The sequence below is a fragment of the Monodon monoceros genome, unplaced genomic scaffold (genome assembly GCF_005190385.1).
Source record: "Monodon monoceros isolate NGI ecotype Baffin Bay Population unplaced genomic scaffold, NGI_Narwhal_1 Super_Scaffold_21, whole genome shotgun sequence".
NCBI classification, from domain to species: Eukaryota; Metazoa; Chordata; class Mammalia; order Artiodactyla; family Monodontidae; genus Monodon; species Monodon monoceros.
The window spans coordinates 55,626,402-55,648,469 of record NW_021703778.1 but is presented as its reverse complement, the minus strand read 5'-3'; the positions used below and the strand labels follow the sequence as shown (position 1 = coordinate 55,648,469).

Below are 22,068 nucleotides of genomic sequence, written 5' to 3'. Positions count from 1 at the left end.
GTGGGTCCCTACCAGTCTCAGATGGGGTCATTTCCAGTTAGGGATGGTTCTTTCAAACTGAAGAGTATTATCAAGTCAAGAACTGAATCAGAGTGGCAGATACTTAAGACTCCATCACCAAATAAATGAGAAGTCAGTCCAAGTTTGTGGCTTTGTGTAAGCTGCTATACAGGTCTTCTGCCCAATCTGTTAGCGAGTATATAAAAACTCAGATGAAGAAGAGACCTGGACCTCATTTCAAGGATGGATAGTGAAACTTAGAACTCGTTCTAGTAAAATTCCCCTGGATGTAAACGTTCTCTGATGGGCTTTAAGTGTGGCAGGAGAATACCAGGCATCACTGAAGCACCTGCCCTGTGACACCCTTTAGATGCCTTGTTGTCTGCAAGTGGGTATGGTCATTAACTTAGAGATGAGGAAACTAAGGCTCAGAGAAGCTAAGTGATTTGGCTGAGGCCATACAGGAAATAACAGAGGTGAAATTTGGACTCTAGTCTGGCCAAGTTTCTGTTACCTGCACTGTCTGAAAGATAAAACTTGTATTCAGACGTGAGCACTGATGTAGCTTTGTTCTGTCTCAAAGAAATCAACCATCCCCTTAATCAGGTGGGTCCCTAATGCTCAGAGTGTCTGCACCAAGAGATCAGTTGATCTGGAGAGTACTGGATGGCCTAAGAAAAGAGGCTTTTAAAGTCCAGGGCCTTTGCAGAAGCAATGGCTGTCAGAGCTCAGTGCGGTGACCACCTGTTCTGAACCCCCAGTCTACTGCCCAGACCTCTTGGTTGAGCTACCTGTACTGTGTGCTTACTATGTGCCAGGGGCTGTGTTGTGTGCTCCAAAATACATTCTCTCTTTTATTCTTCACAACAACCTTTTGATGCAGTCCTATTTAATCCCCATTTTAGAGGTGAAGAAACTGAGGCTTAGAGAGAGGAAGTAAGGCTACTTGTGAAGTAAGATCACAAGGCTAGTAAGTAGTAGAGCCACGCTTGAACCTGGGTACATCTGACTATACTCCATGAACAGTAACATTGCCTTAAGATTTGCTGATGTTCCAATTTCCACAACATTTACTTAAGTGACTTCCTGAGCATCTTTCTTCCTGATCTTGTGAGCTCACTCTTACGTCACCACTGGGGTTCCATGTTACCTGGTCCCCAAAGAAGCACAAAGAAACTCCTTTGCAAAAAGGGGTAAGTGGACAAAAGAAGAGAGCCACAATTTTCAGCCCCTATTCAGTTCAATTGCCTGTGTAAATGATTTTAATTCTTTGCTTTTAAGAATGTTAGAGCACGTGAAAGACCAATGTCCTCCTGACTGATGTTACAACATTGCAGCACAATGAATGTAAAGATTTTCATTGTCTGTTGCCCATTTGCTAAGAAGGTCATCAGATTTGGTAACAACAACAAAACAAACAAAAAGCAAAACCAAAAAACACAGCATTATTTCAAATTAATTCGGTTTGAAGAAGGAAAGAAATCTTAGACTATTTCTAAAGAGTGCAACTTCGTTATTTTTAAAGAATTTAAATCACATTAGTGGTTCTCATAGGGCTTGCTTTAATTAATAGATAATAATGATTTGTCATTAGCACATCAGGTAATTAGGGCTTCTGAAACTTTTGAGGATGTGTGAAAATAGTCTTGCTCTAAAGACGCAGATGGCAGACGCAGACGTAGAGAATGGACTTGAGGACACGAGGAGGGGGAAGGGTAAGCTGGGACGAAGTGAAAGAGTGGCATGGACATATATACACTACCAAATGTAAAATAGATAGCTAGTGGGAAGCAGCCGCATAGCACAGGGAGATCAGCTCGGCGCTTTGTGACCATCTAGAAGGGTGGGACAGGGAGGGTGGGAAGGAGACGCAAGAGGGAGGAGATATGGGGATATATGTATATGTATAGCTGATTCACTTTGTTATACAGCAGAAACTAACACACCATTGTAAAGCAATTATACTCCAATAAAGATGTTAAAAAAAAAAGTCAGTCTTGCTCTTTGAATAACTTTAAGCATTCTTCCCACAATCTTACCTATGATATTATATCCTAATATGGAGAGCTTATTTTTAAAATAAATTTATTTATTTTTATTTTTGGCTGCATTGGGTCTTCCGCTGCTGCACGCGGTCTTTCTCTAGTTGCTGCGAGCAGGGGCTACACTTCGTTGTGGTGCGTGGGCTTCTCATTGCTGTGGCTTCTCTTGTTGTGGAGCACGGGCTCTAGGTGCACGGACTTCAGTAGTTGTGGCACGTGATCTCAGTAGTTGTGGCTCGTGGGCTGTAGAGTGCAGGCTCAGTAGCTGTGGAGCACGGGCTTAGCTGCTCCACGGCATGTGGGATTTTCCTGGACCAGGGCTCGAACCCCTGTCCCCTGCATTGGCAGGCAGATTCTTAACCCCTGCGCCACCAGGGAAGTCCCCTTATTTTTTTTAAGTTTTAAAATTTATTTTATTGAAGTATAGTTGATTTACAATGTTGTGTTAATTTGTGCTGTACAGCAAAGTGATTCAGTTATATACACACACACATATATATACATTCTTTTTCATATTCTCTTCCATTATGGTTTAGCACAGGATATTCAATATAGTTCCCTGAGCTATACAGTAGGACCTTGTTTATCCATCCTATATATAATAGTTTGCATCTGCTAATCCCAAACTCCCGATCCATCCCCTCCCCTGCCACCGGCAAACACAAGTCTGTTTTCTGTGTCTATAAGTCTGTTTCTGTTTCATAGATAAGTTCATTTGTATCATATTTTAGATTTCACATATAAGTGATATTTGTCTTTCTCTGACTTACTCCACTTAGTATGATAATCTCTAGGTCCATCCATGTTGCTGCAAATGGAATTCTTTCATTTTTTTAATGGCTGAGTAGTATTCCATTTACATAACATATCTTTTTTTATTTTATTTATTTATTTATTTATTTATTTATGGCTGTGTTGGGTCTTTGTTTCTGTGCGAGGGCTTTCTCTAGTTGCGGCAAGTGGAGGCCACTGCTCATCGCGGTGCGCGGGCCTCTCACTATCGCGGCCTCTCTTGTTGCGGAGCACAGGCTCCAGACGCGCAGGGTCAGTAATTGTGGCTTACGGGGCTAGTTGCTCTGCGGCATGTGGGATCTTCCCAGACCAGGGCTCGAACCCGTGTCCCCTGCATTGGCAGGCAGATTCTGAACCACTGCGCCACCAGGGAAGCCCCCATATCTTTTTTTTTTAAACACCTTTATTGGAGTATAATTGCTTTACCATGTTGTGTTAGTTTCTGCTTTACAACAAAGTGAATCAGCTTTATGCATACATATACCCCATATCCCCTCCCTCTTGAGCCTCTCTCCCACCCTCCCTATCCCACCCCTCTAAGTCGTCACTAAGCATCAAGCTGATCCCCCTGTGCTATGCGGCTGCTTCCCACTAGCTAGCTATTTTACACTTGGTAGTGTATATATGTCCATGCTACTCTCTCACTTCGTCCCAGCTTCCCCTTCCCCCACTGTGTCCTCAAGTCCATTCTCTACATCTGCATCTTTATTCCTGCCCTGCCACTAGGTTCATCAGTACCTTTTTTTTAGATTCCATATTATATGTGTTAGCGTACGGTATTTGTTTTTCTTTTTCTGAGTTACTTCACTCTGAATGACAGACTCTAGTTCCATCCACCTCATTACAAATAACTCAATTTCGTTCCTTTTTATGGCTGAGTGATGTACCACATCTTCTTTATCCATTTATCTGTTGATGGACATTTAGGTGGTTTCCATGTCTTTCCTATTGAAAATAGTGCTGCAATGAACATTGGGGTGCATGTATCTTTTCGAATTACGGTTTTTTCCAGATATATGCCCAGGAGTGGGATTGGTGGTCGTATGGTAGTTCTATTTTTATTTTTATTTTATTTTTATTTTTTGCGGTACGCGGGCCTCTCACTGTTGTGGCCTCTCCCGTTGCAGAGCACAGGCTCCGGACGCGCAGGCTCAGCGGTCATGGCTCACAGGCCTAGCCGCTCCACGGCATGTGGGATCCTCCCGGACCGGGGCACGAACCCGTGTCCCCTGCATCGGCAGGCGGACTCTCAACCACTGTGCCACCAGGGAAGCCCTATTTTTAGTTTTTAAGGAATCTCCATACTGTTCTCCATAGTAGCTGCACCAATTTACACTCCCACCAACAATGTAGGAGGGTTCCCTTTTCTCCACACCCTGTGGAGAGCTTATTTGGGAAAAGGAATAGCCCAGCTTAGACTCTGTTTAGACACTATATTAAAAATTCTGAATTAGGAGAGTAAAATATAAATATGAGGTTTTGGCCGTAGTGTAGCAGATACTGTTGATTTCCCACCCTCATGCTTCCCGTATTCTAGATATGCTAATAGAGGAGCCCTCAACCAGCGATGGACAGGATTGGCAGATATACACCCTAGCTTCCTCATTCCTTGGGCTTGGTCCACATGGTCCCCAGAGGTCCTCATGGGACTGAGCCCCACACCTACAGCTGAAGTCTGCTCATTAACACACCACAGTGGCTTCTTTCCCTTCCCTGTCTCATGGACCTATCCCCCAGTAGAGCTTCCTGGGGTCACCTGCCAATTAAAAACGCCACCTCAAATCCTCCTCTCAGTCTGCTTTGGAGGGAACCCAACCTAAGACAATTGGAAGTAGGGGACTCAGCGTCATCTTTTCAGGTTGCTTTTTGCTCAGTGGCCAATTACCTATAAAAATGGTGTTGAATTTTTAAAAGTATGAAATGCATGAAAAATAATTTCATTCACCATATTAACATTATCATCCCACAATAAAGACTTAGTTTACTGCAGCTTAAAGCAAGCTAGACTGTAATCCATTAAAAGACTGCTATCTTGTGGATCATAACATACATGATTAGGGCTGTTTCTCTAACTTAAAATATAGAATCCCCCCGCCCCCATCACCCTCATTCCCATCTTCTGCTTTATTTTTATCCATAGTATGTATCACTTTCTACCGTATCACATAATTTATTTATTAAGCTTATTATTTGTCTTCCTCCCTTAGAAATATTTCTCGTTTGCTGATGTACTCCCATGCCTAGAAAAAGCCTAATACAAAATAGGCACTCAGTAAATATTTGTTGAGTGAGTAAATGGATGAAGGCTTCTTATATAGAAGCTAATCATAATCAGAAGATTGTCTGGTGAGCATGGCATCCAAACTAGGGAAACTACAATCTTTAAAAAGAAATGGTATAAGTCTTCCTTCCTTCCTTCCCTCACTCCCTTCCTTCCCTCCTTCCTCAAAAAATGAATTTATTTACAAGACTTGAAATTCAATGGCTTCTGAATTTAGGTGATAATTACATCAGAAACAATTTAAAACACCTATGAGGGCTTCCCTGGTGGCGCACTGGCAGGCGGATTCTGCATTAGGCAGAATCCGCCTGCCATTGCAGGGGACACGGATTCGAGCCCTGGTCCAGGAAGATCCCACGTGCCGCAGAGCAGGTAAGCCCGTGAGCCACAGCTACTGAGCCCACATGCCACAACTACTGAAGCCCAAGCACCCAGAGCCCATGCTCCACAGCAAGAAGCCACCACAATGGGAAGCCTGTGCACCGCAACAAAGAGTAGCCACTGCTAGCCGCTACTAGAGAAAGCCCGCGTGCAGCAACGAAGACCCAATGAAGGCAAAAATAAATAAATAAATAAACAAATAAATAAAACACCTACCAAAGTGCTAAACATACTATATCCATGTGTCACTTAATCTTCACAGAGCTCTATGAAATAAGCATTATTGTTCCCATTCTACTCATGAGGAAACTCAGGCTCAGAGAGGCTAAGTGATGGGCCCAAGCGGACAGCTGAGTAAGGGTCAGAGCCTGATCTTGAACCAGAATGAATCTGGAACCTCTAATGAGTGGAACTGGGTAAAATTCACCTTTTTGACTAGAGATTTAGTGACTGTTGTTGTCATTACCAAACTGGCCAACAGGCAGTGAGTGGTTCTCAAACTTGGCTGCACATTGGAATCACTTGGGGGGAGCTTTTAAAAATCCTGATGCCCGGGTAACTCCTCATACCAAATAGATCAGAATATCTGGAGGAGGGACTAAGTATCAGGATTTTTTTTAAAGCAATCCTGAGATGATTCGAATGTGGGGCAAAATTTGGGAACCACCGCCACCAGTATTGGGACCTCCGCACATTTGCTGGGGCACTGGAAACAACGGGAATAAAAGCAGGTGTTCACCTGCTCTTAGAGACAAGCAGCTGGTTCCTGTTTACATTTTCTCTTCTCGGGAGCTGTAAAGCAAATCTTTTATTTACACAGTGTGCATTAAAAGCCCATGAGAGTCCACTTTGGAAAACTGGCCTATTTTTTTCCAATTCATTTCAGCTTCCTTTGGAAAAAAATAGCTCATGGCTGAGGTAATATGGCACAAGCCTTAAAACGTATGCTGAAGCAGATGGGAAGAGGGCCAGAGTCAAGATGCAGCCCTGTTTTTCTGGCTGTTCTGGTTCTCAGCCCTGCAAGAGAAATAGCCTTTATTATACATGAATTTGTCCTGATCCTGATATGCTCCCCTGATCTGCAAACACCCCCTCAAAAAACCAAACCAAACCAAGACAAAACAAACAACTCTGTAGAAATCAATAGTTTAACCTAAGAATATCAGATATACTGAAGATATTAAATGTCTGAAAAGAGTGCTTATGAAAATTGTTTGGTATAATGCTTAAAATTCCATATAGTAAAGATTATATGATTATAGGTTTGAACAAAGCAACTGATACTGGTATCATGGATGTCAAGGTGGGCCCCAGAGCCATTCAGTTAAAGAATTTTTGTGGGAATTCCCTGGTGGCCCAGTGGTTAGGACTTGGCGCTTTCATTGCTGAGGGCCCGGGTTCAATCCCTGGTCAGGGAAATAAGATCTCACAAGCTGGGCTTCCCTGGTGGCACAGTGGTTAAGAATACGCCTGCTAATGCAGGGGACACGGGTTCGAGCCCTGGTCTGGGAAGATCCCACATGCCGCAGAGCAACTAAACCCGTGCGCCACAACTACTGAGCCTGCGCTCTAGAGCCCGCAAGCCACATCTAGTGAGCCCGCGAGCCTAGAGCCCATGCTGTGCCACAAGAGAAGCCACAGCAAAGAGAAGCTTGTGCACTGCAACAATGAGTAGCTCCCACTCGCACAACTAGAGAAAGCCCACGCGCAGCAACAAAAACCCAACGCAGCCCCCCCCCCCAAAAATAATAATAACGATCCCACAAGCTGAATGGCACTGCCAAGAAGAAAAAGAACTTGTGCAAAATGATGCCATTTGACATGCCTGCAAGATGCTGGGATGACCACTGGTGGGAGTCAAGGGACAGAAGTTCAAGCCCCAGCTCTGCCACTCTTTGCCTATGAGCTCTTGGGCGACACTGTTCATCTTCTAAGGCTTGGTTTACTTATTTGTAAATTAAGGAGTGAATTCTGAAAAGAAGATCCGTGGTTTCTGTATATGGGGAGAAATTCTCCTTTGCTGTCCTGGAAAATCTTGTGTTGGTGGTAGGTCTCTGGCCTGCCTTAGCTCCTGGCACACTTGCTGACTCATAGGGAAGAAGACAGCCTCACTATTTTTGGACATTTCCAACAGAATGCCTTGGGGCTTGAATAAAGACACGAATTTTCCCCTGCTGTGTTGCTTTAAAAATAAAAGCATCCCCGTGAGTTAGTCAACTTATTATCAATTTATTAATTAAATAAGCTGCTTTCTCTTTTCTGGCTCCTGTAAAGAAGATACGGGGGGACTTCCCTGGTGGCGCAGTGATTAAGAATCCACCTGTCAGTGCAGGGGACACAGGTTTAAGCCCTGGTCTCGGAAGATCCCACATGCCGAAGAGCAACTAAGTCTGTGCGCCACAACTACTGAGCCTGTGCTCTACAGTCCGCGAGCCACAACTAGTGAGTCTGCATGCCTGGAGCCCGTGCTCCACAAGAGAAGCCACTGCTATGAGAAGCCACACATTGCAATGAAGAGTAGCCCCTGCTTGCTGCAACTAGAGAAAGCCCGCATGCAGCAACAAAGAACCAACACAGTCAAAAATAAATAAATAAATATTTTAAAAGATTAAAAAAGAAAAAAGATGGGGGATGATAGGATATTTAGGGGAAAGTTATCTTAGAGATGACCTTTTCATCTTAATTCCATTATCTAGCCATAAACTTGACAAATGATAGCATTGGAATGAGTTTATGGGTATTGTAATACTTATTTCACCCCTTGGATGATTTTTAAAAAAGATTTTCAGTGACTCAGAGCAGAAGTGAATGTGTAAACATCAAACTGGCAAAAAGAGCCCCACTTAGCTCATGGAATAAAACTTTAAAGTTCTTCGGTCTCCAGAGAGCAATTTATTTGAAAAATTAAGCACCATTATAAATATGGTTGAAATTGGAGTAAATTTGACTTCATTGGCATATCCCTATATTTAGGAATAATTATCAAATCATTCAAATAACTGCACCAACTAGAAATCGATATCTTAAAATATTATTCTTAGTGTGAGTCCCTGTAGAAAGCAAGGGTTTAAATAGTCTAAAATATTTTCAAAGGTGAACGTGTCATTTTTCATCACTGGTAATTAAATTGGAATTTTTACATTTAGCCTGAAGTGAGATGCATGTAAACTTGCTTTGTAAGTTGAAGAGTGACATAAATGTAGTCTGTTGTTGTTATTCCTGTTGTTGTTATTCCTCACAGACCTCAGCATATGCTTGGCATGGTTAATCAATATTTGCTTTTGTTGGATGGGGCCATCATTTCACATCACAAGACCAAAACAGACTCCCTACAGATATTCCTGCCAACGTGTCCTGCTTATAATTATTTCCTTAAGTGGTTTTATCTATTACCTCATCTCTTGCTCTGCTCTGTAACGTCCTCCAGCTCCCTCTCTGAAGGGAGCCTGTTCTACATGCTGCTGACTCGTCAGTAAGGGAGAGACATATGTGGCTTGTGTTGTATTTGCCTACATATGACTTAAGGCCTATTCTTAGGTCATTTCAGAGCTTGCCTGAGTCCTCAAAGGCAGGCATTGGTCCTTAAATTCCTTCTGTAGCTTTCTGAGCACAGTGCCAGACATGCCATTGGAATAAATGTCTATTTATTGCTGAATAAATGTCTCAAGAAACCCAGCCAACCCTGCCTTCACCCACGTAGATTCTTTTATTTTTCTGCCTAGAGACAACAGGTGTTTTCTCCCTGGGTTTTATAACAAAGAAGCAAAATAGCCTTTGAGAAAAGTGCAAATAAAGCAACTGTGAATACAAAGATATATGTCATAATATGTCCTTTTGGGCATTAATTACATCTTTTCCAAGAAATGTTGGCCCTTGGCTTAAGCTCAGTTTGGTGTTTTCTAAACCATACTGGAATCAGTTTTTATTATCCCAGAGTAAATAGGATCAGGGGTAGCATGAGTAAATTAAGTCTCTAAATAATGGGGGGGGACTAATTTTAGCCCCAAATCCCTACCCTTTTCCTAATGTTTCAGGAGAGCCATTACAAAGATTAACACTGGGCTTCCCTGGTGGCGCAGTGGTTGAGAGTCCGCCTGCCGATGCAGGGGACACGGGTTCGTGGCCCAGTCCGGGAAGATGCCACATGCCGCGGAGCGGTTGGGCCCGTGAGCCATGGCTGCTGAGCCTGCGCGTCCGGAGCCTGTGCTCCGCAACAGTGAGAGGCCCGCATACCGCAAAAAAAAAAAAAAAAAAAAAAGATTAACACTAACTGGATGGAGTTTTACTCTTCTCTCTCCCCATTATTACCTGATGGAAATCCTAATAAGAAATCTAACCTCATCATTAGTCTCCACACACTCACACCCTAAACAGGAAGTAGTGGGCTACCAAGAATCAACTCCTTCATATTCCTTTTTTACATAATGCTTTCCTAAAACAAGTAAGAGACCGGGTAGCACCCATTCCTAGGGATATTTGCACGGCGATATAAGGTGTCCTAAGCAATGAGCATACTGCCTCAGCGAGTCAGTTGACCTAGATAGATATGGCTTGCTCTGTTCTAGGGAAGGATGGTCATCACATGTGGGTTGCTCCCAGAGGAGATGATCCAGGCACACTGAGCTGTAGTCCTCTGTGCTGCCCAATTCCTAGCTCTCTATCTCAGGCCACAGGACCACTCTTTTCCTGCTTAGCTGTCTTTCAAAAGTTTACCACTCATCCTCCACCTCACATCCATTAGGATGGCCACCATAAAAACAAAACAAAACAAAAAAACACCAGAAAATAAAAGTGTTGGTGAGGATATGGAGAAACTGGAACTTCTGCACGCTGTTGGTGGGAATGTAAAAGGGTGAAACCACTATGGAAAACACTGGTTTCTCAAAAAATTAAAAATAGAATTATCATATGATCTAGAAATTCCACTTCTAGGAATATTCCCCCTGCCCAAATTGAATATTTTTTAGTCTTGAGATATTTGTTCAGAGCAGCATTATTTACAATAGCCAAAATGTGGAAGCAACACACGTGTCCAAAGGCAAACAGATGGATAAACAAAATGTGGTATATACATTCAATGGGCTATTAGCCTGAAAAAGGACGGAAATTCTGACGCTCGTTACAGCATAGATGAAGCTTGAGGACATTATGTTAAGTGAAATAAGCTGGTAGCAAAAGAACAAATGCTGCATGATTCCACTTATCTGAAGTACCTAGAGTAGTCAAAGTCATAGAGACAGAAAGTAGAATGGTGGTTGCCAGGGGCTGAAGATGGAGGGGGAATGGGGAGTTACTATTTAATGAGTTTAGAGTTTCAATTTTGCAAGATGAAAAGAGTTCTGGAAATGGATGGTGGTGATGGTAGCACAATGATATCAATGTACTTAATGCCACTGAACTGTACACTTAAAAATGCTACAATGGTAAATTTTATGTTATGTATATTTTACTATAATTTTTAAAAGATATTAAAAAAAAGTTTACCACTCATCCAAAGTGGGCCTAGGGTTGATTGGAAACATCAAGGCAGCATGACTGGCCAGCAAAAGCGACACATATATCACCAATTCCCCGTTTCCATGCCCATGACAAACATTATTAATTAATCATCGCAACATTCTTTCCTCCTGAGTCCAGATGCAACCTCATAACCTTTCCCAAAATAGGCTACCACCAAACAATTAGAGTTCATATGTCAGTAATGTCAATATAGGAGAAAATTGTGGTGGTCTATGAAATCCATCCTAGAGAGAAGAGGGGTGTAATAATCTAAAACTTCGTGAGATAGGAAAAATCGACATGAACTTGATATATTAAGAAAAAATTTCTTTTTCGGCCCTGTGTCAAAAAGTCCCAATAACTGGAATACAAGCAGTACATTTGGCCAACATCACCACTCATTTGAACTCATGTAACTCAGGTTGGATTTTCTATATTTTCTACATAAAGGAACCAGAACTCTTTGAAGGAGAATTGATTTCAAGTTTTTTTTTTTTTCGGGGGGGGGACAGGAAAACTCAGAGTAGGTCTAGAATAGCCTGTTTAGGAGTTTGGGATTAACAGATACACACTGCTATATATAAATAAACAACATGGACCTACTGTATAGCACAGGGAACTATATTCAATATCTTGTAATAACCTATAATGGAAAAGGATCTGAAAAAACATATATATATATATATATATATATATTTTGCTGTATACCTAAAACTACTACAACATTTTTCTATAGTTCAATTAAAAAAAAAATAGTCTGTTGTTGCCAGAGAGCATAGATGCTTTAAAAACCACTGGGTACAGGGCAAAAAGGACAAAGGAGAAACTTGGAGGCAGGGTTACTGCCCAAGCTACACCAATTTAAACAGAAAAATCATCATCGTCGTCATTATCATCATTAACTGGAACAACTTACATAAATGGAGAAGTTTAATATAAAGTGTTAACAAAGAGAGTGGTAATATAAGAGAGAAATAGTTTGTACTTTTACTGCTGTTATTAAGTTACAAGGTATTAAATACATAGCTAGCTTCTTTCTTTTCTACTTAATACATAGACACTGTTAAGCATGGGTCTATTATCAAGTATGAATGTGAACCTGTTTCTATCTGTATGAGCAAGAGAGATTGGGAACTTGTATGAGGGCTAAGCAGTCTCTTCAAAATTAAGAGCTATACCATGAACATGATCAGCTTTTGTGGTCTCCTATCATATTACAGCAAGGAATAAGGGAAGTCCCTCAGTTCATTGCCACTAATGAGTATATATAATAAACAATGAAAAGGGAGCCCAATGGTGTATTTCCAGATGATAAATTAGCTGAATGTCACACTTGCTACCCCCTCTCCCAAGAGAGAAATGACCCATTCCCTCAGCTTCCAGGGAAGGAAACCTCAAGATGACCCTACTAATGAGATACAGAAAAAGATATAAATAGGGTTCCAGTTATACCAAAGAGTTCAATATATCATGACAAAAAATAAAGTAGGTTTAAGCCATCTGTTCACAGCTTCTGGTAAAGACACTGAGTTTCAGAAAAAGAATATCTATCTGAGATACAGACATAAATTTTCTATGATGTAACCAGCACACTTTGTAATTAAAGGGGCTTGAAACATTGGACTGTGCAACCAGATCCCGCATCCTGACCTGAAATCAGAGTGGTAATGACTTTGAACTTGCAACTTCATAGGGTCTTTTTCTTTGGGTATAGTAAAGTTTCTCAAACCTTGGAAGATGTGAATTTATATCATATAGACTTACTAGAGCTGAGTAAAAATTTGACCCCAGGAATGTGTAAGAATAAGGATAAAAACAAGTTTTATAATTACTGGGTTAGTTTAGTGTGTGCTTTTTTGCTTTTTTAAGGTATTTAGGTTATTTAAGGAAATGTAATATATTTGATTTATGATTTTTAATCAAGTCTTTGAAAGTGTCAGATTGCAATCAGTATAAATGATTAAGAAAATTTGCTTTGTTAAATCCATAAATTTTGATGACTTTGTTAAATAAGTAGTATGTGACTATTAAGAGGAGTGTCAATTACGCTTAAATGAATATTGCTTAATAAATTCATAAGATCATAAATTGGACATTGAACAATGCACAAATGGTCATGAGTGTTCCTCCCAAAGTGCAAAAGCCCATTGGACGTTAAAGTCCATCAAAAGATGAAACCAGTTTGCCATTCCAGAAGACTCAAGACCATTAAAAAAAATTGCTATTCAAATAAAGGTACCACGTGCTGAATCTTCTGTATACAGATGATGTTAATTTCTCCGATTTGGTGGGGCTTGACTTGTAGATGACCCTTCAAGTGAAAGTTTTTGCTTCCCCAATTTCATTGTCAACGTAGAGCTGTCAATTCCATACCTTTTGGCTCATCTGTCTTTCCTCTTGGGTTGGAGTCCTCATCTTTTGTGGAATCCTTCAAGGTTCCATATTCCTTTTCCATCTTAGCAGCTTCTTCCTTCGTACTGTCTGTTTCTTCATGACTCTTCTCTGATGGCACTGTAATCAAATTGTGCACTATTATAACCCTATTTCCTATCTATTAATTAATTCCTAGTGTAGAAATACATTTTATTAAAAAGGTGTAGTTTGAGGTCAGATCATTTTTTGAGCTGAAAGAGATCTTAGTGATTATCTAGTGTGACTCCTCCCTCCCCACCATTTCACAGAAGAGGAAACTGGGGCCCAAAGCGGGGAAAGATGTGCCCAAGGCCACCCGTTGAGTTAGCAGAAAAGCTGGGCCAACACCCCCCACTCCCAGCTTTCTGGATTCTGGTTGTGTTTTTTCTGTTCTGCCACACTGTGTTATTAGAGTGTAGATTATTCTCCTTATTTTAATCAGTGTTGGCATTCAAGTGGGATAGGTCAGTTTCCAAAGTAAATTTGAGTCTTGATTCCAAATGAAAATAACTCTGTAGTTGCCCCATCTCTCCTTGATGTTGTTTTTGAAGAACAGTCTGTTACTCAGAGTAGCACCTAAGGGTTTGGGGCTATGGCTGGACTTCTCTCCTGCCTCTTTCTTCATACTCCCTTATCCCTGGTCACCCTAATGCAAAGAAGAGTATTGGACCCTTGCTGTCAATAATAACGCTTGCTCACTTCTCACTTAAAGATAACTATACTTCCTTCCAGAAATCCTATATTGAATTAAAGAGTCATAAAACTTGAAGTAGGTAACCCCTTGAAAACAATGGTAATGCATCCCTGTAGTCAGTAAAATAAGGAATGTCAAGCAGTCTAATGATAAGCTTTTTTCTTTTTTCAGTAAAAGGTTTATTACTACAGAAAAATAGGAAAAAAGAAAAATCAGTTATTGTCTCCTTAAACATCCACTACTAGTGTTGTAGTATATATATATATACTTTTTTGATGCATTTTTTTTCATACTTGTGGCACAATTTTGTTCCTTGCTTTTGTCATTAGCATCATTATGGAAGAATGTTTCCATGTTATTAAAAACTGCTTGAAAACATCATTTTAAAGGGCTGTATATTCTATCAAATATAGGTACATAATTTCTGTGATAGGGACACAAAATTAAAGTATAAGAGTTTGTGATCTTGGGCTTCCCTGGTGACGCAGTGGTTGAGAGTCCGCCTGCCAATGCAGGGGACACGGGTTCGTGCCCCGGTCCGGGAAGATCCCACATGCCGCGGAGCGGCTGGGCCGGTGAGCCATGGCCGCTGAGCCTGCGCGTCCGGAGCCTGTGCTCCGCAACGGGAGAGGCCACGGCAGTGAGAGGCCCGCGTACCAAAAAAAAAAAAAAAAAAAAGAGTTGGTGATCTTTTCTCTTTTTGCGCCTTCCTCATCCCTGAAATTCTCCTTTGCACGGCTCTGCTCCGTGGTGTTCGCCATGCTAAGCAGGGTGATGAGTAGGGATGCAGAAGTGAGGAAACCAAGAGAAGGGCATAAATCATACCACACGGGGGCACAGACTGTCCCAGAGGAGAAAGAAGAGCTGGGAGGGGAGAGTATGGGAGGGAGCAGCAGGAGGGGACGGAGGGTAAGGGACAGTGGTGATCTGGGGAGAGAAAAAGATACCTAAAGGAGAATTTTAGGAAGGATTGCTCAACTTGGGATATAGCTCTCACCTTTGCCCACCAGCCACCGCTTCAGTAAAGTCCTCATTTCTTTTCAGTGCTTCTTGGGATTAAATTTCTGTGCTGACTGGCCAAGGTTATCGCTACTTAATCCCATGGTTGGATTTCAGGTTTTCAAACTTTTTGAAATCTGTAATTCTTTATCAATGTTTATTGAAGTTCATGGTTTACCACTCAAAAGGGTTATTTTGCTAAAAGCTGGGGGAAAAATACTAAAATAAATCATACCTGGGAAAAGCTTGCTCTTATTGTCAGTAACATTTTTTTCTAGCTTGTTCTTGGTCTGAAGAGCAATTGTTTCATCCAAGTTTTCTGGAGGGGGGAGGAGAAGAAATAAAATTTTATGTCCTAAAAGACCATTTCAAAGTTTTCCTAAAAATGTTTAAATCTCGCCAGAAATAGCACAACAGCAATTCCACAATGTCAGCACTGCTAGTAAGGGGCTTTGATATGGATTATATTTCATTGACTCTCAAGATGGAAAGGCATACAATTTGAGATCCTCAAGTTCAGCTTCCTACTTAGTTAACTGCAGAAGTCCCTTCCACATTTCTGTGACCACTCTGATTGAGGCCTATAATGGACAACTGTGGTTTTGGCCTACTCAACGCCTTCTGGTAACTACACCTTGATTTTCCTTTGGAGAACCCAGACCTCTCCCACTCTCAGCATATTTGCTCCACTGGTGGCTGAATAACCCAGGCCTGGCTGCTCCAGCCCTCAGGCTATGGTGATTGGTTGAAGGAGGAGCACATGACTCAAAGCCAGGCCAGTGAGATTCAATGCTAAGAGAAAGAGGCTCTCTCTCCACTAGGATTGCTGTACTGTGCGGATGTGAGATTGGAGCTGTACCAGCCATCTTTTTTCCAGAATGGAGCAGTTTATCTGGAATCAATCAACATACAAAAAGTCAGTGAGATGGGGAGGGATAGATTCCTCACACTGTGGTGGGCTTCACAAACCTGAAGCCGGACTACCCCCACCCCTGGACTTTTCAGTTACATGAGGAAATAAATTCCCTTGTCGCTTAAGCCAAACAGTTGGATTTCTGTCATTCAGGGCTCTCACTAACTCACGAGGCAGCCAGTTCTATTGTTAGTCTTAAAAAATATTTTTTTCACTAAGATAGAACATTGTGTAAGTTTAAGGTATAGTACAACATACTGATTTGATACACTTATATTCTGCAAAATGATTACCACGGTTAGCTAACCCCTCCATCATGTTAGATGTCTTAAGAGCGAGAATTTCTCTATTCATATTAAGCTGAAATCTGTATTCTTGTCTTTGTCCTAACTCTGCTCTTTGGAGTAACATCTTGTAGGTGTTACCAGATAGGAATCTAGACTGTGACTACCTCAAGGCAGTCAATGAATTAGAATCCACAACCCTGGTATTCAGTTATTTAACCAGTCACATATCCATCTTACTAATAGGACAGGGCTATTTGCAAACAAGCAGTTCTTTGCAATTAGTCTATAAAGAGTCCATTATTACTTTGTATTACTTCTCCCCAAGAAAATTCTTCCTTCTACCCTACCCCACCCCTTTTTGAGAAGAAAATCAGTATATCCTATTGTGTGACACATTCTGCTTTCTTCTTTGAAATAGCAACCACAGCTGGCAACCTTTGTAGTCACCATACATTGTTGGGACCAGAACAGAAGGGTAGATCACTGATCATTGTTTGTCACATGCTGAGATGGAGGAGAGGAGATTAGTTAATCCTCTCTCTTCTACCCATGCTGCCCCTGAGCCCTCGAGGGTCTGAGGGTGTACCTTCATGGCAGCGACAGTCAAAAGCCAACATGCTTGTACAGAAAAATTCTCTACATACAACTCATTTTCTGATTGTAAAAGTTATATACGAAAATGAACAGAAAATTATAAGGAAAAAATAACACTTACTATGCCCAGATAATGTTTTGGTATATTTCTTTCTAACTTTATTTTTCCAACTTTCTTTCTTTATGCATATCCATTTTTTAACACCAAAATTAAGGTCATATTCTAAATGGCTTTAAGCATTCAATAATATATCATGGACATTCCCCCATCATTAGTCTTTATAAACAATATTTATTTATTTATTGTTTATAAACACTATAATTATTAAAAGTAGTTTATAAAATATTGTTTATAAACAATATTCAAAACACAATTTATAAACATACAATTATTAAAAATGCAAACATTAAAAAATAAAATTTAGTCTAAATAAGAATTAATAATTTATATAGTCTCCTCTTGTGGGGTAGCAAGTTTATTTCTATTGTTTTGTTTCTATAAGCCAGTGCTGTCCAATAGAACTTTCTGCAACGATGGAAATACTCATTTCTGTGCCGTTCAATATGGTAGCCACAAGCTACCTGTGGCAAGTGAGCACTTGAAATATGCCTAGAGCAACTGAGAAACCAGATTTTTTATTTTGCTTAATTTTAATTACTGTTAATGTAAATAGCAACATGTGACTATCACACTGGACAGCACAGCTATAAATAATAGTGGAAATACCTGGTTTGCACACAGCCTTTGCGGCATCTCTAATTTATTTCCATAGAATAAATAACTTAAGTGCGAAATATGAGTCACAGGGTATTGATATGAAACAATGATGGATTTGAAACAATGTTTTAGATCTACTATTAAGTGGGTAAAGTAGGCCACAAAGCACGGTGTGTAACTTAAGCCCATTTTTTGTTAAATAAGATAAAAGAAAAAAAATGACATAGGTATGTATGTGTATGTGCGCATACATTATTATGTATTATATACATAATATATATATTATGAGTCATTTTTTCACTGTCTTTTTAATATCTTTTTGCATTGACTGATTTTTTTAAATAAATATGTTCTTTTATAATCAGAAAAAAAACAGTAAAACTAGTTTTCATGTAGAAAAAAATGGCATTTATACAGAACAACTCTGGATTACTCTATCCTATGAGATTTTCTCTTCCATTTAATTCTCCCTCCCCCATCAGTGATCAGAGTAAGGGGCCATGAGTTCATTTTGCCCAAAGGACCTCTGAGATGAATGGTATTTGGTGATTAACTAAACCAAGCAGGAAAACAAAAGGCTTTTCTTCTTTTAACAACCTGCATGCAGAATCAAAGATTGTTTAAGCTTATCTATAAAGTTCAAGGAATCAAAGGTTGACGAACTTTTTCTATAAAGGGCCAGTTAGTAAGTATTTTTGGCTTTGAGGGCCACATGCAGCTACTCAGCGTTGTCATGGTAGCATGTAAGTAGCCACGGACAACACTAAAACAAAGAAGCACAGCTGTGTTCCAATAAAACTTGATTATGGATGCAGAAATTTGAATTTTATGTAGTTTTCTCATGTCACAAAACACTATTATTTTTATTTTTTTTCAACCGTTAAAAAATGTAAAAGCTGTTTTTAGCTTGTGTGCTATACAAAGATAGGTGATGGGACAGACTGGCCCATGGCCAGTAGTTTACCAGCCCCGGTTAGAGGTAACAGAGTCCTTTATTTCATAGATGCAAAAACTGAGGTCCAGAAAGGTGAGTGCCTTCCCCAGCATGACAGACCTGGTCTGAGGCAGAGCTGGGACCAGGAAGCGGAACTTCTGATGCCTAGTTCAGTGCTCCTTCCTCCTCACCACACACAGGCCGCACTGGTTAAAATCAAGACTCTTTTTGTCCCAACCATGCAAACACAATTGGGAAAAAAAAAAAGTCAAATTTTAATAATATTATCTCTGGCGAGATTATTAGAAAATGTTAATAAGACAAAATATAACAAAGGTGAAATGTCTGTATTTGAACTGGATCTGTAAATATAAAGAGCTGAAAACGTCTAGTTAATTTTATTTGTATGTGTTGTCAAGCTGGGCAATTCTGATTACCCAGATGATTCAGGCTACTTTGGCATAAATTATCAAATTAGTAAAATAATTGTTGCCAAACCTCTCATTCATTTTGGACAATGAAAACTAACCACTGTGAAAACAAAAGAGGTAGGACTCTCACCAAGGTAGGAAACACCTTCTTCTGGAGATATGGTGCCATATTTTACCATCATCTTCACAAAGTCAATCAACGTTTTCATGATAGTAATCAAGGTTTCTTTCTCTTTTGCCTCTTTTTCTATATAAAAGGACAAAATAATTTTTTAAAGACTAGTGGAGTATAGCTTCATCTTTCAATGTTAATTTATGAAATACAGCATCTTATTGAAATAGTTCTCCCTACATATATAGCTAAACCATTTATAGCTAAAATATATTTAATTTCTGAAAAGCCCAAGACTTGATTGGTAATACAGAACAATGTACAGGTATACTGAACTTTTTCAGAAATGGGTAATTATAACTTCTCCAAAACGGTTTACCTTAATCTAAAATATTTTATTGATAGAGTAGATGATAGAGACAGTTTGCAACCTGAGATAATATAAACTCAAAAGGAAAGTTAGAAGACTGGTAACCCAACAACTTTTCTCTACTCTGGTCGTATGTTTTTGAGGGAAGGAATGACCTGTTTTCATTAATCAAGCTTAATATTTGAAATAGGGACACACATGTTTCTTTATTTTTTAAATGGAATGTTGATTTTTTAACAGTAGTATATATTGCTTTCTAACATTTATTTCATTTGAAAGAATAAACGCATATAGTGAAAATATTCCAATGGTACAGAAGTAAACAGTGAAAGGAATATTCTCTTCCTCTCCCTCCCCACAACTCCTACTTCCTATAAGCAACCACTACTAACAGTTTCTTGGAAACTTCATATTTGACATACTGTTCTGTATCCTGATAGAACAAGATGGCCAATGATTCCATAATAGTTCAGTGGCTATATTAATTCTAAAATCAGAAAAAAAAAATCTATTTCCATTTTTGAAGGAAAGAAAAACTAAGTTGCTAGAGAACTGTTTCCCTATTCTTTTAGCTGCCAGGAAGGATTTTCTCTACATACTTCTAGCCTTTCCCTCCATTTTTTCATCCCCCTCACAGATGAGGTTGGTAGCCAACAGCCATTAGTCTACTTTTCTTGACGGATGGGGATTTGGAATCTTTCTTCTTTCCGTTCCCCTGGAACAGTGGAAGGCAGGGAACTGAAAAATGTGCCTGCTGTACAGACTCAAACTCTTCCAGGATTGGCTGTTCCAAGAGCTAGACTGAGGGTAGGGAGTAGACAAGCCCACTGCTGGCTCTCACACCAAGCTACATTCTACAACCCGGTCTGTATCAGTAGCAAAGATACTTTGGTTTTCTCAATTGGTTCAGACCCTGGGTAAAAAAGATGGGTACTATCAAAGACCTCAGTGTAAGTATTTAAATTCAAAGTCTATAAAAACAAAGGCAATAAGGAATGGGGTCAAGGAAACTGAAAGATAAAAACACACAAAATAAAGAATATTCCATACAGTGGAATCTTAAAAATACCACAAAAGTCACAAAGTTGGGAGAGAGGAAGGTGGGAGAAGAGGTGCGGGAGAGAAATCCTGGAAAAGGGCAGGTAAATAATAACTTCAGCAATCACATTATTTGCTCAAGGTCACATCCATATAAATATTTGGTATTATGCTAATACAATTCACTGACAAGAAGTGACTCACCAGGATGACAGAGGTTCTGAGCTGGGTATATGCCAACCAGTGGGGCAAGAATAGACCCTCAAGATGTACAAGCCCTGCAGACACCAGCAGGGGGGCTGGTGCCATCTGGCCAATGTCTGGGATTGAAGGACAAAAGGATGTTCCCCAGAAATGAAGTCTACTCTAAGGTCACTTCTTGGGGAAAGATGTTACAATTACAGAAGTCTTTATTACAAATGTTCAAACTGGCGATGAATCTTTAAACAGGAAGAAGAAAAGCTATAAGGCAGTGCAGGGCAGCTGTATGGACAATAACAACAGAAAATTGGCACATTATCCTTGGCACATTAATCCTTGCAGATTAACCAAAAATAAACATGAGCTGAAATCTTCAGTCAACTTATTTTGGTGCACATATAAAAGAAAAGAGAGCAACACATTAAGGACTTTTTAAAAAAAAAAAAGCAGAACATTTCCCAAGCGTGTTTTGGGCTCCTGACCTTCATTAGTCCAATGTTTAGTCCAATTCATTTGAAGACAAGTTGAAAATATCTAAAAAGCAAAATTCTGAATCAAAAATAATAAATTATGTTCCATACACTGCTCTTACTAAGAGAGGAAAATAAAGCCTTTTTGAAAAGAGACTTGCAATAAAAGTTGAGGCTGAACTGGGTCAGGCCAGGAACACTCTGATTCATCTCTATATCGGTACAAGGTTCACTACAATCCCAGGAACACAGCATGTGTTCAATACCTGTTTATTGAACAAATAAATGAGCCCTCTGTTAACATGAAGATTAAATTATCCAGAAATTCCACCTTTCCTGATTACCCTTTCCTAAATATTTCCATGGCTAGTACACTTCTTTTGAAAAAAATCAATGTGAACTATTTTCCCTGAGGCCATAATATACGTCATTGATGGTTGAATTTAGAAATTGAAAACAGGAAGAAAAAAACCCCACCCACACATTTCCTGGAATTACTGTTTCTGTTCCACATGGTCGGAAAACAATGTTTACCTGAATCAATACTTTTCAGTAGTGCATAGAAGTTTGGGAAATACTGGAGTTCCTCAAAGTTGTCTTCACTGTAGGTTTTAGTTCTCCTTTCCAAGCCATTTGTCAAGGTTAAGGTGTTAGATACTGTTTCGTCATTTTCTCCATTAGTAAAACCATCCTGAATTGCTGCCATTGGAGTCTACAGTGGGGGAAAAATCAATACAAAATAAACATTTTTCTTAGAACTGATGACAATCCAGGATGATTCTTTCCTCTGTGACGCGCTTGAATTGAAGTGCAAGAATATCTCTTCCTTTGTAAGCTCCTGCAGGATCAAACTCTTTTGCAGGCGTGTGGGCATCTAGTTACATGGGAAGATCATTGGGA

The 22,068-nt window shown here is 40.0% G+C and overlaps 1 protein-coding gene across 2 annotated transcripts in view; it reads right to left on the bottom strand.

Moving 5' to 3' along the window:
- The window catches only part of SCG3 (secretogranin III), a 38,710-nt gene that overhangs the window by 6,000 nt on the left and 10,642 nt on the right, over positions 1-22,068 (bottom strand). For both annotated transcript variants that reach the window (XM_029238442.1, XM_029238441.1), the window contains 4 exons: positions 21,703-21,880; positions 19,108-19,224; positions 15,336-15,419; positions 13,369-13,506 (listed from right to left, as the gene is read on the bottom strand). In XM_029238442.1, coding sequence (XP_029094275.1) covers positions 13,369-13,506; positions 15,336-15,419; positions 19,108-19,224; positions 21,703-21,874 — 511 coding nt within the window. In that variant the 5' untranslated portion in view covers positions 21,875-21,880. The remainder of the gene's footprint in view (positions 1-13,368; positions 13,507-15,335; positions 15,420-19,107; positions 19,225-21,702; positions 21,881-22,068) is intronic.